Source organism: Gobio gobio (assembly GCF_949357685.1).
Source record: "Gobio gobio genome assembly, chromosome: 19".
NCBI classification, from domain to species: Eukaryota; Metazoa; Chordata; class Actinopteri; order Cypriniformes; family Gobionidae; genus Gobio; species Gobio gobio.
In genome coordinates, this window is record NC_137112.1 from 7,552,120 (window position 1) to 7,566,350 (window position 14,231).

The 14,231-nt window shown below is 41.3% G+C and overlaps 1 protein-coding gene across 1 annotated transcript; it reads right to left on the reverse strand.

The window, feature by feature from the left end:
- Positions 1–7,805: 7,805 nt before the first annotated feature.
- Positions 7,806–14,180, reverse strand: LOC307143144 (dual specificity tyrosine-phosphorylation-regulated kinase 4-like; the record flags this gene model as incomplete). The annotated part of the gene is made up of 12 exons (XM_079844448.1): positions 7,806–7,944; positions 8,033–8,141; positions 8,247–8,307; positions 8,394–8,566; positions 8,693–8,774; positions 9,773–9,911; positions 10,045–10,185; positions 10,358–10,488; positions 11,923–12,059; positions 12,196–12,259; positions 12,477–12,578; positions 14,136–14,180. The coding sequence occupies 12 exons, from the start codon at positions 14,178–14,180 to the stop codon at positions 7,806–7,808; spliced, it is 1,323 nt and encodes a 440-aa protein (XP_079700574.1).
- Positions 14,181–14,231: the final 51 nt, after the last annotated feature.

Sequence of the window (14,231 nt, forward strand, 5' to 3'; positions counted from 1 at the left end):
ATATTTAAAACCTTACTCTCACATTCAAAGCCTCTATAACTTAACTCACCTTGCTCATCCTCATAGCAGCTCAATTCAAAATCAGCCACCTTGATGTCAGAGTGCTCTTTGTCGATCGCCAGGACGTTCCCTTTCGAGGGAAATCGCACTGCATCGGAAAGACACTTTTGGGAACGCCCTCAGCGTTGCGAGTCTGAAGCATGAATGAAACTAAGACCAATCTTGATTGGTGCTACGTCATTACGTAGTATGTGACGGCATACCCAGAAGTATAAAGGGACACCAGATCATAACAGCACTAGCTTTTTTCGCTCTTCAGCAGCACTCTGTTGTGTGTGTGTGTTTCTGAGACTGAGAGTTTTCTAGTTCAGTAAAGTAAAACGAGTGAAAGCAAAATGACGAGTCAACAGTTCAAGCAGTGTGTGCACCCCTGCCCTTGTTTCATCACGGGTGGGGACACACTCTATGTGTGTGAACTGTTTGGGAGCGCAGCACGCTAGGTTAGCTCTCGAGGGAGCTAGGTGTGAGCACTGTGAAGCACTCCCCATCAGAGTGCTGCGCTCCCGCCTGGCCGTGTTTGACGAGGCCGGCCAGGCTCACGTTCCCCACTGTTCAGGTCCTGCGGCCGTTGAGGCGGCGCGGCGGCATAGATCGTGGGGATCGCAACGGGAACTGGGTTGGTGAGATTGGGACTGCTGAGGCACTTTCCCAATCATCATCAGACAGTTCTGATGCCCTTCCTCCCCGTGCAGAAGCCCGCGCTGCGGCTTCTTCTGCTCGGGAGGAGGGTCCGGTGTTTGAGCTATCCGCATCTGAAGATGTGGATCTGCTCAGCATCGAGGCGGGTGACGTTGAGGCTCACTCGTCACCTCACGTGCCCGCTTATGAGGAGCTTGTCGAGGTTGTGACTCGTGCGGTGGCCAGACTAAACATCAGCTGGCCATCAGAAATGCAGGAAGCGACTGTAGTGAGAAGTAAACTTGATGAGCGCTTCCTGCAGCACAGAGCACAACTTCAACGCCGTGGTTTGCCATTTTTTCCGGATTTACATAACGAGTTGTGTAAATCCTGGAACAAACCACACTCCTCCCGCCTCTCTAATCCAACGGTGTTGGAGTACAGTAATATTATGGGGGCGGGAGAGAATGGCTATGGGAGGATGCCGTGGGTGGAGGAGGCTTTGGCCGGTTATCTGTCTCCCGATACGGCGTCCTCCCTGAAAACCCCGGTGCTGCCATATATGGCGGCAGGTGTTAAAAGACTTGGATGAAAGCGAGGGACCCACACCTGAGGATGTGGCAGAACTCCGCAGAGCGACAGATTTGTCTCTCCATGTCACCAAGGAGACGGCCTATGCTGTGGGCCACGTTGTTCCAGCAGTTTATCTCTCGCCGCTCCAAGTCTAAAGGGGCTGGTCCTAGGGCTGGGCGATATATCGCATGACATTGTTAGGCGCATCTCGTCAGTAAAGCCGGTTCCTTGATTAGTAGAAAATCGCCATCACCTGCTTTCAGATAGAGCGTCATTTACTACACAGAGCCGTAGTTCACTGACAAGCTGAGCCATATCGCATTAATTATCGCAGGCGATACGTCCGCGATAATTAATCCACAGCCGTCATCGAGCTCCTTGTACCGGCAGGTACATAAAGAGAGCGTCGCCTCTAGAGTCCCTCCTCAGGGAGCTTGGCAACAGAGGCGGCGTTCTCGCCCAATGCTGGCTCAGCAGAAGTGTCGCCATGGGTCCTGCGCACTGTAGAAAAAGGGTACAGACTGCAGTTCGGCCACAGCCCACCAAGATTCAGTGGGGTGGTCTGGACTGCAGTGGTCCCAGAGCGGGCTCGGGTAATGGAACAGGAAGTACAATCCCTGTTGGTAAAGGAGGCCATAGAACGTTTTCCTCCACCAGACAGGGAGTCGGGGTGCTACAGCCGGTACTTTATAGTTCCCAAAAAGGACGGGGGTCTGCAAAAAGGACAAGGGATTGGCTTCGGCCCCCTTCGAACCGCTCGAGTCTGCGACAGATCGAGTTCTGTCGCTAAAGGTGGCGCTGCTCCTGGCTATCACTTCTCTGAGGAGAGTGGGGGACCTTCAGGCCTTGGCTATCGCACCAACTTGCCTGGAGTTTGCCCCTGGCGGAGTTAAAGCCATCCTTCATCCTAGGCCGGGCTATGTGCTCAAGGTGCCATCTAATGTGGCACGGCCTATGGTTCTGCAGGCGTTTCATCTTCCACCTCATGTGTCGGCTGAAGAGGGGAGACTTCATTTGCTCTGCCCGGTCAGAGCTCTGCAAATTTATCTGCAGAAGTCTTCGCAGTGGAGAAGATCAGACCAGCTGTTACGCCCGTTTAACACATACTCCGTTTGCAGTGCGTATGCGGTGCGTATTTATTTCCGTACCCGTGTTAACGGATTACAGCTTTCACACTGCACGCGGATGCTGTCCGTCAGTCCGTTCCAGGTGCAGTGCGTCTGCAGCAGTGCGTCTGCAGCAGTGCGTCTGCAGCAGTGCGGCGATCGTTTCTGTACCAAGTCTATTTTTTGCTGTGCTGCACTGCGGAATTAAAGTGACAGCACATTGTTCGCTTTAAAATAAACATGTACTGATGCGAAAATCTAGTAATTTTACCACAGATGCATATAATTTAAAATATACTCTGTTTCAAAGTCAACACATGGCTTTTTTCTCAGGTAAAGCAAGGAAATGAGTGGCATTTAGGTAAAAAAATAATTAAATAATGGAGCACTTACGTTCCTGGAGGTGGAAAAACAAAGGGGTTTATGATCTGCTTTTAAAAAGGTTAAAAAGACGAGAGTCGGCTGTTTTTGTATAGGGAACAAGACTATGCGTCACCTTGCCATGCCTCTCCATGCCGGGGAGCGACTGCTTCATCGCGAAAAAAGCTAGCGCTGTTGTGATCCGGCGTCCCTTTATACTTCCGGGTATGCCGTCACATACTACGTCATGACGTAGCACCAATCAAGATCGGTCTTAGTTTCATTCATGCTTCAGACGCGCAACGCTGAGGGCGTTCCCAAAAGTGTCTTTCCAACGCAGTGTCTCGTTCCCTTCTCAGGGATCAAGGGTTATAGTCATAACCTGAGACGTTTTCCTAAACAGAGCAAAAGCAGTATAGAACAAATTATTTCACTGTAGGTCTTCTAACAGTGCATCAGACCGAAGACAAAATAATTTATGAATAATATTTTATAAAAAAATATATATTTTGAAATATTTGAAATATGTTAAACTCTAAAACTGCTATCAAAGCCATCCATCTAAACGAGCTGTGTTCCTTATACGCCAAACCTGAAGAAAAAAAAAAGGCACCATCTGGTAAAAAAATTGTAAACATTTAAATGTTGAAGCCTTGCCAACAGAATAAAAGCCTATTCACAAAGATAGCATCATTTTATAGTTAAATGGCAATGGGATTGAAAATTGCAGTTTTAATGGGTTTCAATGGGGACATCTTTGTCCAAATGATGCTAAGAGGAAGTATTTTGTGTATCTAGTGCAAAATTTATTTTTTTAAAGGAAATGGGTACAATTCCAATAAAACACACACCTGTGGCAAATGTTATGCAGTTAGCATTACCACAGGCAAAGTTATCAAAAAAACTAAACTGAAAAAGCCAAAAAAAATTCTAAGGATGCACAAGGGTTAAGACAATGTTGATTGTTAGTTAACTTACAGGCTTGAGGTCAGCATGAAAGATCTTCTCATCGTGAAGCACCAGCAGACACTTCAGACTTGAGCGAGCATAATGACGGATCAGCTTCTTGGAAAAGCCCTGTAGGTGTTGCTGATCGAGAATGTCATCCAGATTTGATCTAAGCAGAGATAAAAACACACATGTACTTTAGAAACTGATTAAAATCTGAGTTTCTGCTATTTGAGTACTGTTACCCCTTTTCCACCAAGGCAGTGCTAGAGCTAGATCGGAGCCAGAGCCTAGTTTCAAATCGGTTCTTGGTGTTTCCACACCCAAAGCCCCAGCTCAGAGCCAGGAAAAGTGGTTCTTAAGTAGAACCAAAACATTGCTGGGCTAGAACAGGGCTAGAAGTAAGAACCAATTACGTCAGGCGCTGGGGGCGGGGTCAACAAGACCAACAAGAGTAATCTCCGTCTATACAAATTACGGCGAACTGCATGAATGCGTTGGATTCGCTGTGTTTTAGTTGTGAATTGTTGATGGAAGGCTTGTTCGCAGCGGTGCTGTGCAGACCGATTGCCGTATGATAACGAGTCCAGCGAGAGCATATGACTCCTTATGCTTTTGATTCACTTTTTTCATTTTTTATATATCATACGTGGATCGGTCTGCGCAGCGCTGATGCATCTCGAACAAGCCTGGTGTGTTTGTGTTTCCCGCTGCCCAGGGTTGCCAGGTTTTCACAACAAAACCCGCCCAATTGCTACTCAAAACAAGCCCAATCGCATTTCAGAGGGGCTTCCCCGGTAAAAATCACATTTGGGGGTAAAATATGTTTTTTTTTGGCATGGTTGCCTACTAAAATTCGCATTCCCGGGGCTAAATATCACATAATTGGAGTCGCTTCAACCCGCGGACATGAAAAACTGCCCGCGGCAAAACCACAGACATGAAAAACTGCCCGGGGCAAAACCACGGACCTGGCAACACTGCCGCTGCCTCGCTAGCGTTGCTGAGAGAGATGAGACGTATACAGTGACGTAACATGGCTCTGTTGTGGCTCTCAGCATGTGGAAAAGCAAACGGTTCTTAGAAGGCTCCTCAGTTGAACCAACTATGAACTGGGACTAGCTCTGGCTCTGAACTAGCTCTAGCACTGCCTTGGTGGAAAAGGGGTATGTGAGGGGCATGAGTCCTGAGATGGTCATGAGATGGTTCCCCAGTGCTGTCCTTCGGCTGCTCATGAGTTTTGTGAGGGACATGAGTCCTGTGACCCTCCATGATCCATTTATGCTGCATGGCTTGCTGTGGTGTCATGCGCATCTTGGGGTCCCACCTGAAAAGGTTAGTAATACATAGTCAGTACATTTACATTCATCAGACAAATAAACAAATCTCTTGTATCGTAATCAAAATGAACATATGTCAGGCAGCATCTCACAAAATACAAAAAGTCTGGATCACAGTGCCCCAGAATACTGGCCAGAGGTCTAGATATGGGTTTGGCTTCAGTCTTGAGTTTCCACTTATGAGCTATAATAGAACAAAACACACAATACTAGTTCAGCACATATAGCAGACTAAAAACTACAGAAAAAAAAAAAATCACATCATGTGTGTTTTGAGCTCACCAAAGAACACAGTCCAAAATTCATATTTTTCTAGGTCATCAATGGGAGACATTCCAAGCACCTAAACAATAAAACACAATCAATATAAACTCGGACATTAAATTAATATTCATGTTTCTGAAAACAACTTTCATACACTGCCTTTACCTCCATTATACAGGACAGCTGATCAAACTCATTTTTGCCGGTAAAGAGGGGCTTCCCAGTGTAAAGCTCTACTAGGACACAGCCAAAGCTCCACATATCTATGGCAGTGCTGTAGGGTTGTCCTATCAGCATCTCAGGTGCACGGTACCATCGAGTTCCCATGCAGCGGTAAACTACAATGGATGAAGAGAGAGAGGGGAGGGTCATGAAAATGCAAGAATAATCTCAAATAAAACCAAATCTCGCACATATTTAAACACTTACTCTCATATTCAAAGCCTCTATAACTTAACTCACCTTGCTCATCCTCATAGCAGCTCAATCCAAAATCAGCCACCTTGATGTCAGAGAGCTCTTTGTCGATCGCCAGGATGTTTTCCTATACAGAGCAAAAGCAGTATAGAACAAATTATTTCACTGTAGATCTTCTAACAGTGCATCAGACCAAAGACAAACAAATCTGTATACTTAACCCTTGTGCATCAATTTAAAAAAGTTACACATAGAGGACAAAAATGTAACTGTAATAAAAAAAATAATCTTGGGAGCACAGACTAAAGTTTGGTCTCAATTTAAAGAAGACCCTTGGCAGATTATAGAGGTTTATATTAATGAAAACGATTTATGATTAATATTTTATAAAAAAATATATATAATTTGAAATATTTTGAACTCTAAAACTGCTATCAAAGCCATCCATCTGAACAAGCTATGTTCCAAATGTGAGGTTGATATCTCAAAAAATGAGCGCTCAGTAAGATTTTGTTGTCTCTCAAATATTACAAGCACACACACACAATTTTATTACATACATACACACACCACTCTGACATCCATACCAACACACCCACACAGTTACAACTGCATAATTTATCAATTTGGCTTTATAATATGCATAAACAGAAAACAGGAATAAAGTATTTGCTTTATACGGCAAACCTGGAAAAAAATGGCACCATGTGGTAATTTTTTTTTTTTAATTAAACATTTGAAGCCTTGCCAACAGAATAAAAGCCTATTCACAAAGATAGCATCATTTTATAGTTAAATGGCAATGGGATTGAAAATTTCAGTTTTAATGGGTTTCAATGGGGACATTTTTGTCCAAATGATGCTAAGAGGAAGTATTTTGTGTACCTAGTGCAAAATTTATTTTTTTAAAGGAAACGGGTAAAATTCCAATAAAATACAAACCTGTGGCAAATGTTATGCAGTTAGCATTACCACAGGCAAAGTTATCAAAAAAACAAAACTGAAAAAGCCAAAAATGTTCCTAATGATGCACAAGGGTTAAGACAATGTTGATTGTTAGTTAACTTACAGGCTTGAGGTCAGCATGAATGATCTTCTCATGGTGAAGCACCTGCAGACACTTCAGCATTGAGCGAGCATAATGATGGATCAGCTTCTTGGGAAAGCCCCGGCGGTGTTGCTGATCGAGAATGTCCTCCAGATTTGATCTATGCAGAGATAAAAACACACGTCCTTTAGAAACTGATTAAGATCTGAGTTTCTGCTACATGTACCAATGCATTAGTATTTCGAAAAATCGCTGCAACTAGAAACTGCTAAAATCTATCCTCTCATTCACACTCACCCCATAATCTCGAAGGTGGTTTTAAAGCACGCAGGGACAACTTCCTTGTCTTGCGACAGATTAAATATGTCAGTCCAAACCTCACTCAGCTGCACAGCACAGGCCTTGAGTACTCGTCCGGGGATACCATCAGGACCAGCAGCCTTACGTGCATTAGTCCTGCTCAGTGCTGCACACACTTCGATGGTGGAGAGTGTGAGGGGCTGGTGATCTGAAGAGACCACAGCCTTGATGGCCACCTTCTTGTTGACCCTATCAAAGTGGCCATAGAAGTGGTTCAACTCATCAGGCAAGGAGGTGTCATAACGGGGGGGGGTGTAAACTCTTGTGTTTGTAGTTTGGACTAGGTCATCCAGGTGGATGCTGCACACAGCAGGTGGGTGAGGAGAGGCTCCTGATATGATTTTAGAGCACCTTGGATGTACAACAGTACATAATAAAAGCACTATAAACATCTCCCTCCTTGTCACGACTTCATTGTATGCGCTTCACTGATGGCTTGAGGCTTGATATTTTCTTTGGATTGTACAGGTTTTGTAGACGTGCCAGCCTTTCACACTCATTCTGCACTGGGGAACCATCTCCTTTCACACTCATTCTGCACTGGGGAACCATCTCCTTTCACACTCATTCTGCACTGGGGAACCATCTCCTTTCACACTCATTCTGCACTGGGGAACCATCTCCTTTCACACTCATTCTGCACTGGGGAACCATCTCAGAACTCGAGTCCTGAGATGGTCATGACATGGTTCCCCAGTGCTGTCCTTCAGCTTATAAGTAGCGTGAGGGACCTGGGACCTGAGATGGTTGCCCAGTTCTGTCCTTCGGCTGCTCATGAATCTTGTGACCCTCTATGATCCATTTTTCCTGCATGGCTTGCTGTGGTGTCATGCGTTTTTTGGGGTCCCACCTGAAAAGGTTAGTAATACATGGTCAGTACATTTACATTCATCAGACAAATAAACAAATCTCTTGTATAGTAATCAAAATGAACATACGTCAGGCAGCGTCTCACAAAATACAAAAAGTCTGGATCACAGTTCCCCAGAATACTGGACACTTGTCTAGAAAAGGGTTTGACTTCAGTCTTGAGTTTCCACTTTTGATCTATAATAGAACAAAACACACAATACTAGTTCAGCACATATAGCAGACTAAAAACAACAGAAAAAAAAAATAATAATTCACATCATGTGTGTGTTTTGAGCTCACCAAAGAACACAGACCAAAATTTTAATTGTTCCATGTCATCAATGGGAGGCATTCCAAGCACCTAAACAATAAAACACAAATAATATAAACTCGGACATTAAATTAATATTCATGTTTCTGATGTAGACTTTCATACACTGCCTTTACCTCTATTAAACAGGACAGCTGATCAAACTCATTTTTGCCGGTAAAGAGGGGCTTCCCAGTGTAAAGCTCTACTAGGACACAGCCAAAGCTCCACATATCTATGGCAGTGCTGTAGGGTTGTCCTATCAGCATCTCAGGTGCACGGTACCATCGAGTTCCCATGCAGCGGTAAACTACAATGGATGAAGAGAGAGAGGGGAGGGTCATGAAAATGCAAGAATAATCTCAAATAAAACCAAATCTCGCACATATTTAAACACTTACTCTTTCCCATTCAAAGCCTCTATAACTTAACTCACCTTGCTCATCCTCATAGCAGCTCAATCCAAAATCAGCCACCTTGATGTCAGAGAGCTCTTTGTCGATCGCCAGGATGTTTTCCTATACAGAGCAAAAGCAGTATAGAACAAATTATTTCACTGTAGATCTTCTAACAGTGCATCAGACCAAAGACAAACAAATCTGTATTCTTAACCCTTGTGCAATTTAAAAAAGTTACACAGAGGACAAAAATGTAACTAATAAAAAAAATAATCTTGGGAGCACAGACTAAAGTTTGGTATCATTTTAAAGAAGACCCTTGGCAGATTATTGTTGAAGTCAAAAAAGTTTAAAAACCAAATAAAGTTAGAGGTTTATATTTATGAAAACGATTTATGAATAATTTTTTATAAAAATATATATATATTTTGAAATATTTGAAATATGTTGAACTCTAAAACTGCTATCAAAGCCATCCATCTAAACAAGCTGTGTTCCAAATGTGAGGTTGATATCTCAAAAAATGAGCTCTCAGTAAGATTTTGTTGTCTCTCAAATATTACAAGCACACACACACATTTTGTTATTACATACATACACACACCACTCTGACATCCATACCAACAGCACACCAACACAGTTACAGCTGCATAATTTATCAAATTGGCTTTATAATATGCATAAACAGAAAACAGGAATAAAGTGAGTATTTGCTTTACACGGCAAACCTGAAGAAGAAAAAATGGCACCATCAGGTAAAAAATAGTAAAAATTTACATTTTGAAGCTTTGCCAACAGAATAAAAGCCTATTCACAAAGATAGCCTCATTTTATAGTTAAATGGCAATGGAATTGAAAATTGCAGTTTTAATGGGTTTCAATGGGGACCTTTTTGTCCAAATGATGCTAAGAGGAAGTATTTTGTGTACCTAGTGCAAATTTTTTAATTTTTTTTAAAGGAAACGGGTAAAATTCCAATAGACTACAAACCCGTGGCAAATGTTATGCAGTTAGCATTACCACAGGCAAAGTTATCAAAAAAAACAAAACTGAAAAAGCCAAAAATGTTCCTAATGATGCACAAGGGTTAAGACAATGTTGATTGTTAGTTAACTTACAGGCTTGAGGTCAGCATGAATGATCTTCTCATCGTGAAGCACCAGCAGACACTTCAGCATTGAGCGAGCATAATGATGGATCAGCTTCTTGGGAAAGCCCCGGCGGTGTTGCTGATCGAGAATGTCATCCAGATTTGATCTATGCAGAGATAAAAACACACATGTCCTTTAGAAACTGATTATGCATTGGTACATGTAGCAGATCTTTAGTATTTCGAAAAAAATCGCTGCAACTAGAAACTGCTGAAATCTATACTCTCATTCACACTCACCCCAAAATCTCGAAGGTGATGCAGAGATGTTTGCGAAAGATGAAGTGATCTTTCATTTGGACGGTGCTGGTGCTGGTGTCTTTTTCTTTCTTGCGCAAAGCCGTCAAAATCTTGACCTCTGTCATGTCAATTTCATCTTTTCTGTTACACAACAAAGACATACTGGGTTAAACCTGAAGAGTTCCAGCCAAACAGCAGCAACAGTTTTGTGTTACAAGTCTATTTGAAATGAAACCATATTTAGTTCAAATGTACATAAAACCAAATACAAATCATTTGTACATTTAAATTATGGAATGCAACAGACTCTTACATGTTGCGCAGTATTTTAATTGCAACAATCTCATTGGTCTTGTGGTCCTGACATCTGAGCACCTGACCAAATGAACCTTGACCCATCACTTGAAGCACCTCATATCGATAGGCAATGTGGTCATGAGCAACCTGTGAACAACACAAGAGACACATTTACCATCCAGAAACAGAAGCTCACAGCTGCATCTCAGTTATGGACTACATGTTTTGAAAAAGCAAATCTTCAGCATTAATATGACCGTAATATTGTTATTTTTGTTTTGTTGCCACGGTGACGCGAATAGCTTTTTTTATTTTTACTTAGGATAATATACAAGTATGATTTTAAAACAATTTCAAATACATTTTGCGCCTTAAAGGGGAACTCCTACAACTTGACGCCTTTTCAGCTCTAATTTATCACTGCGTGTCTTTAGTAAATCCTGACAATAGTTTTTTGACGCCAAAAGAGGGTTTGCGCTGGTGCTTGAACTTGTTTGTTCATCTTGGCTAAAAGATGCTGACTTGGAGTTTATTACAAGTGTACTAAAATATGTAAATATTTCTGTCCAAATGTGCCAAGCTGTGTAATAATTGGAATAATGTACATCCACACAGTTAACTTATCATTAATCAATAACATCTAACTGGCTGCACATTATCCCTTAAACTAATATGTTGAACATTTAAAGTATTATGCTATTTTAAAGTTTCCTAATTTAGTTTTGGAGATCTCCAACAACAGGTTTACATCAAAGGTCAAAAAACAGCTTCATTTTCTCATAAGATACATTGCACACCACCAATGTTCAATGATTCTCAAACGACTCGACGGATCAGTCTCTCTAAAGCCCTCATTTACACAAGCCTGCTCTGATTGGTCAGATGGCCCAGTCTGTTGTGATTGGTCTACCGCGTATTTCGGAAACAAACGCCCATATTACCATAACTGAACTTCAGCTGAGGCTACCGAAAGCTACGCACTGTAAACACAATAATGATGTCGTTGACTTTACACCAATCCCAGCGCGAGTCCGAATCGATGATGAAACATTGGAAGAACTGGTTATTCAACCCAAACCTTGAGCAGGGCGTTTCTCAGTGTTGCTACTCAGTTTGAGATGTTTCAACTGTAATTCCACAACATCAGCATTAGAAAGTGTGCTTCCATCCACAAACCTGTGTGTGTGTGTGTGTGTGTGTGTGTGTGTGTGTGTGTGTGTGTGTGTGTGTGTGTGTGTGTGTGTGTGTGTGTGTGTGTGTGTGTGTCTAATGCATTGCAGATTTTACCGTTTCCTGACACTTAAAGAATAGAGGAAACCATGGGTGAGGCTGATATGGCGGGAAGAAAAAATCGTTTCGTGGTGATTTGTTTGAAAAACTAGTCGACTCTTACTTTGAGATAATAACTTTCTATACATTGCTCTTTCAGATAAAAATTTTTGCAGGATGTTTTCATCACTGATCTATATAGATTTAAATAGATCAGTGGTTTTCATTCATTTATCTATGTTACACACCACATGAAAGGTAACATTCAAAAATCCAAAATAGGGGCTATTTAACATGAATGACAATACATACCATCTTATAATAGCCATTCGGGTCATCATATTTTTGGGTCTTTGTAGCTTTCAGGCCGAGAAACCAGATCTCGGAGTATCCCAGAATCTCCGACTTCTCAAACTCAGTCAGACAGCTGCCATATTTTTCAATGGCCTCTGACAAAGGACAGGACAAAAAAAAAAAAGAGTTTACCATATTTATCATGTAATTGAACACATCAGTTGTACACTCTTTAAGTCAACTTTTTTGAAATGCATATGATCTAAAGGTGAAACATTATTAATCTGATACCTGTGACACCAAGAGGTTCTCTCTTCTTTTCCCTCGGCTTTTGCTTGTGCTTTTTCTTTTCCTGCTGAAAAAACAAACAACAACAAAAAAACCTGTCATTCAAGTGCTATAGCCAACTTTTATTTTTTCATATTTTGTAAGTACATTAGCTTTCTAAAGAGTTAATGTATCTCTCACTAAAATGTCTTATCTAATGAATGAAATGATCTGTGACTGTATTACCGATGGCAGGCAGGGATTCTAATCTATTGTGTGTTTGAAATAATTGCAAAAGAACTCACACTCTTTTGAGAGGTGCCTGGGCTGAGTTTGGGCAGAGGCTCGGAGGGCCGGTTTAACAATCGTCCAGTCTGTGCAACCACTGGAGCATTGGCTGGAAGCACCTAAAGAAGAGGAGATAACCAAAGTTAACCTCAATAACATGTCATTGTCCACTTAAGGTATGACCAGTGCTGTAATCATCAAAGAAATTACACCAAAAATGATTGCTTTTACATTTCCCCACCGCTTGCATATATTTACTTTTCAGTTTTTTTGTGGAATTGCACATGCAGACCAGCCGCTAGTCAGGTTACTAATTACAGGGAAAATGGAGAGGCCATACAACATTTGACCACTGGATTAATATCAATATAGTATAAACACTACAGTTCCTGTTGACTGCAAAATCATGTCAATCTAAAAGACCAAACAAATAATTATGCACGTAAATACACTGCCTGTGAAAACGACGTACCTATTACAGTTTTTTCCAATTGCTAACACAATTTTTCAAACTATTCTGGTTTTATCAAAATACTTAACACATTTTACAAAACCACACACCGAAACTGCAAAATACCTCATATATCCTACAAAATGAAGCACTGCAACCGAAACTACACATAGCATTATCAAAATCAAACTTTTGCACGAAATGGCGCACACTTCATTCATATTACCAGAATTGTGTCTAACCAACTACACACTGTTGGGCATAATGAAAAGCACCCTCATCTTTAGTATGCTTTGCCATAATACTTCAATTTTTATCAAAATGTTCACATGCATATTTGCAGATACACACACATGCTGTTGAAACAATTTTTTTTTCCACTACGGTAAACAAGTCAGTGCAACATATGCACAACAGATATATTTGCATGCTAGCTGCTCTACCTCTACCTCTCACTCTTTTTTTGTTGTGTAAATATGATTTAATTAATGAGCATGTAAGGAAAATTAGGAAACAAAAGTGCATCAGTGACCTACAAAAATTCGAATGCACGGTTTTTGCATTTGAATGTGCTTTTTTGTTGTTGTGTAAATTCCACGAATATTCGGAATTCGAATTTTTATTTGACAGCCCTAATTCTCAATAATAGCTGTTCATATTAAAATATGTATGAACTTAATACATGACCTAGATTATTTATTTAGCGAAATTGTCCCTTTAAATGTAATAATATTTATTCATTAAAAAACGGTTTGCTGTTCCAATAAAGCTCAGTGTGCTCCCTTTAAGCTCATCCACATTGAACGTCAATGTAAATACTTCATAACAGACTTTAAATATTAACTGATGGTTGTCACTTCAAGTTAATCTTTATAAAATAATTTGCCCCCCCCCCCCCCCCCCCCCCCCCAAAAAAAACATGTTGTGAGCTTAATGGCAACAGGGGTGTAAAGGGTACAAACATGTAACTTAAGCACAGCCAGACTTTAATGATGTATATATTAATTGAAATGCTTTTGTAATTTAAAATAAAATATTATTATCTGAGAGATTCCTATTTTATTTAAACAACTTCTTGTACCGAAACAAATACCCTGTGCACTAAAATGTCTCAATGTAGACTTAGTTGAGCATGTTTACCCCTGTGTCTTTATCATATCCAGTGATTCTGGAAGTCTGTAAACATGTTTTACTCAAACTTACTTTAGAATATAACATTACAAACCTGATCCGGTTTCGGCCGGTCCCGCGTCTTCCTTAAACCCGACATTGGCTTCTCTTTTGGTCCGTTGGCCGGTGGCCGAGCAACGAGCGTTTTCTT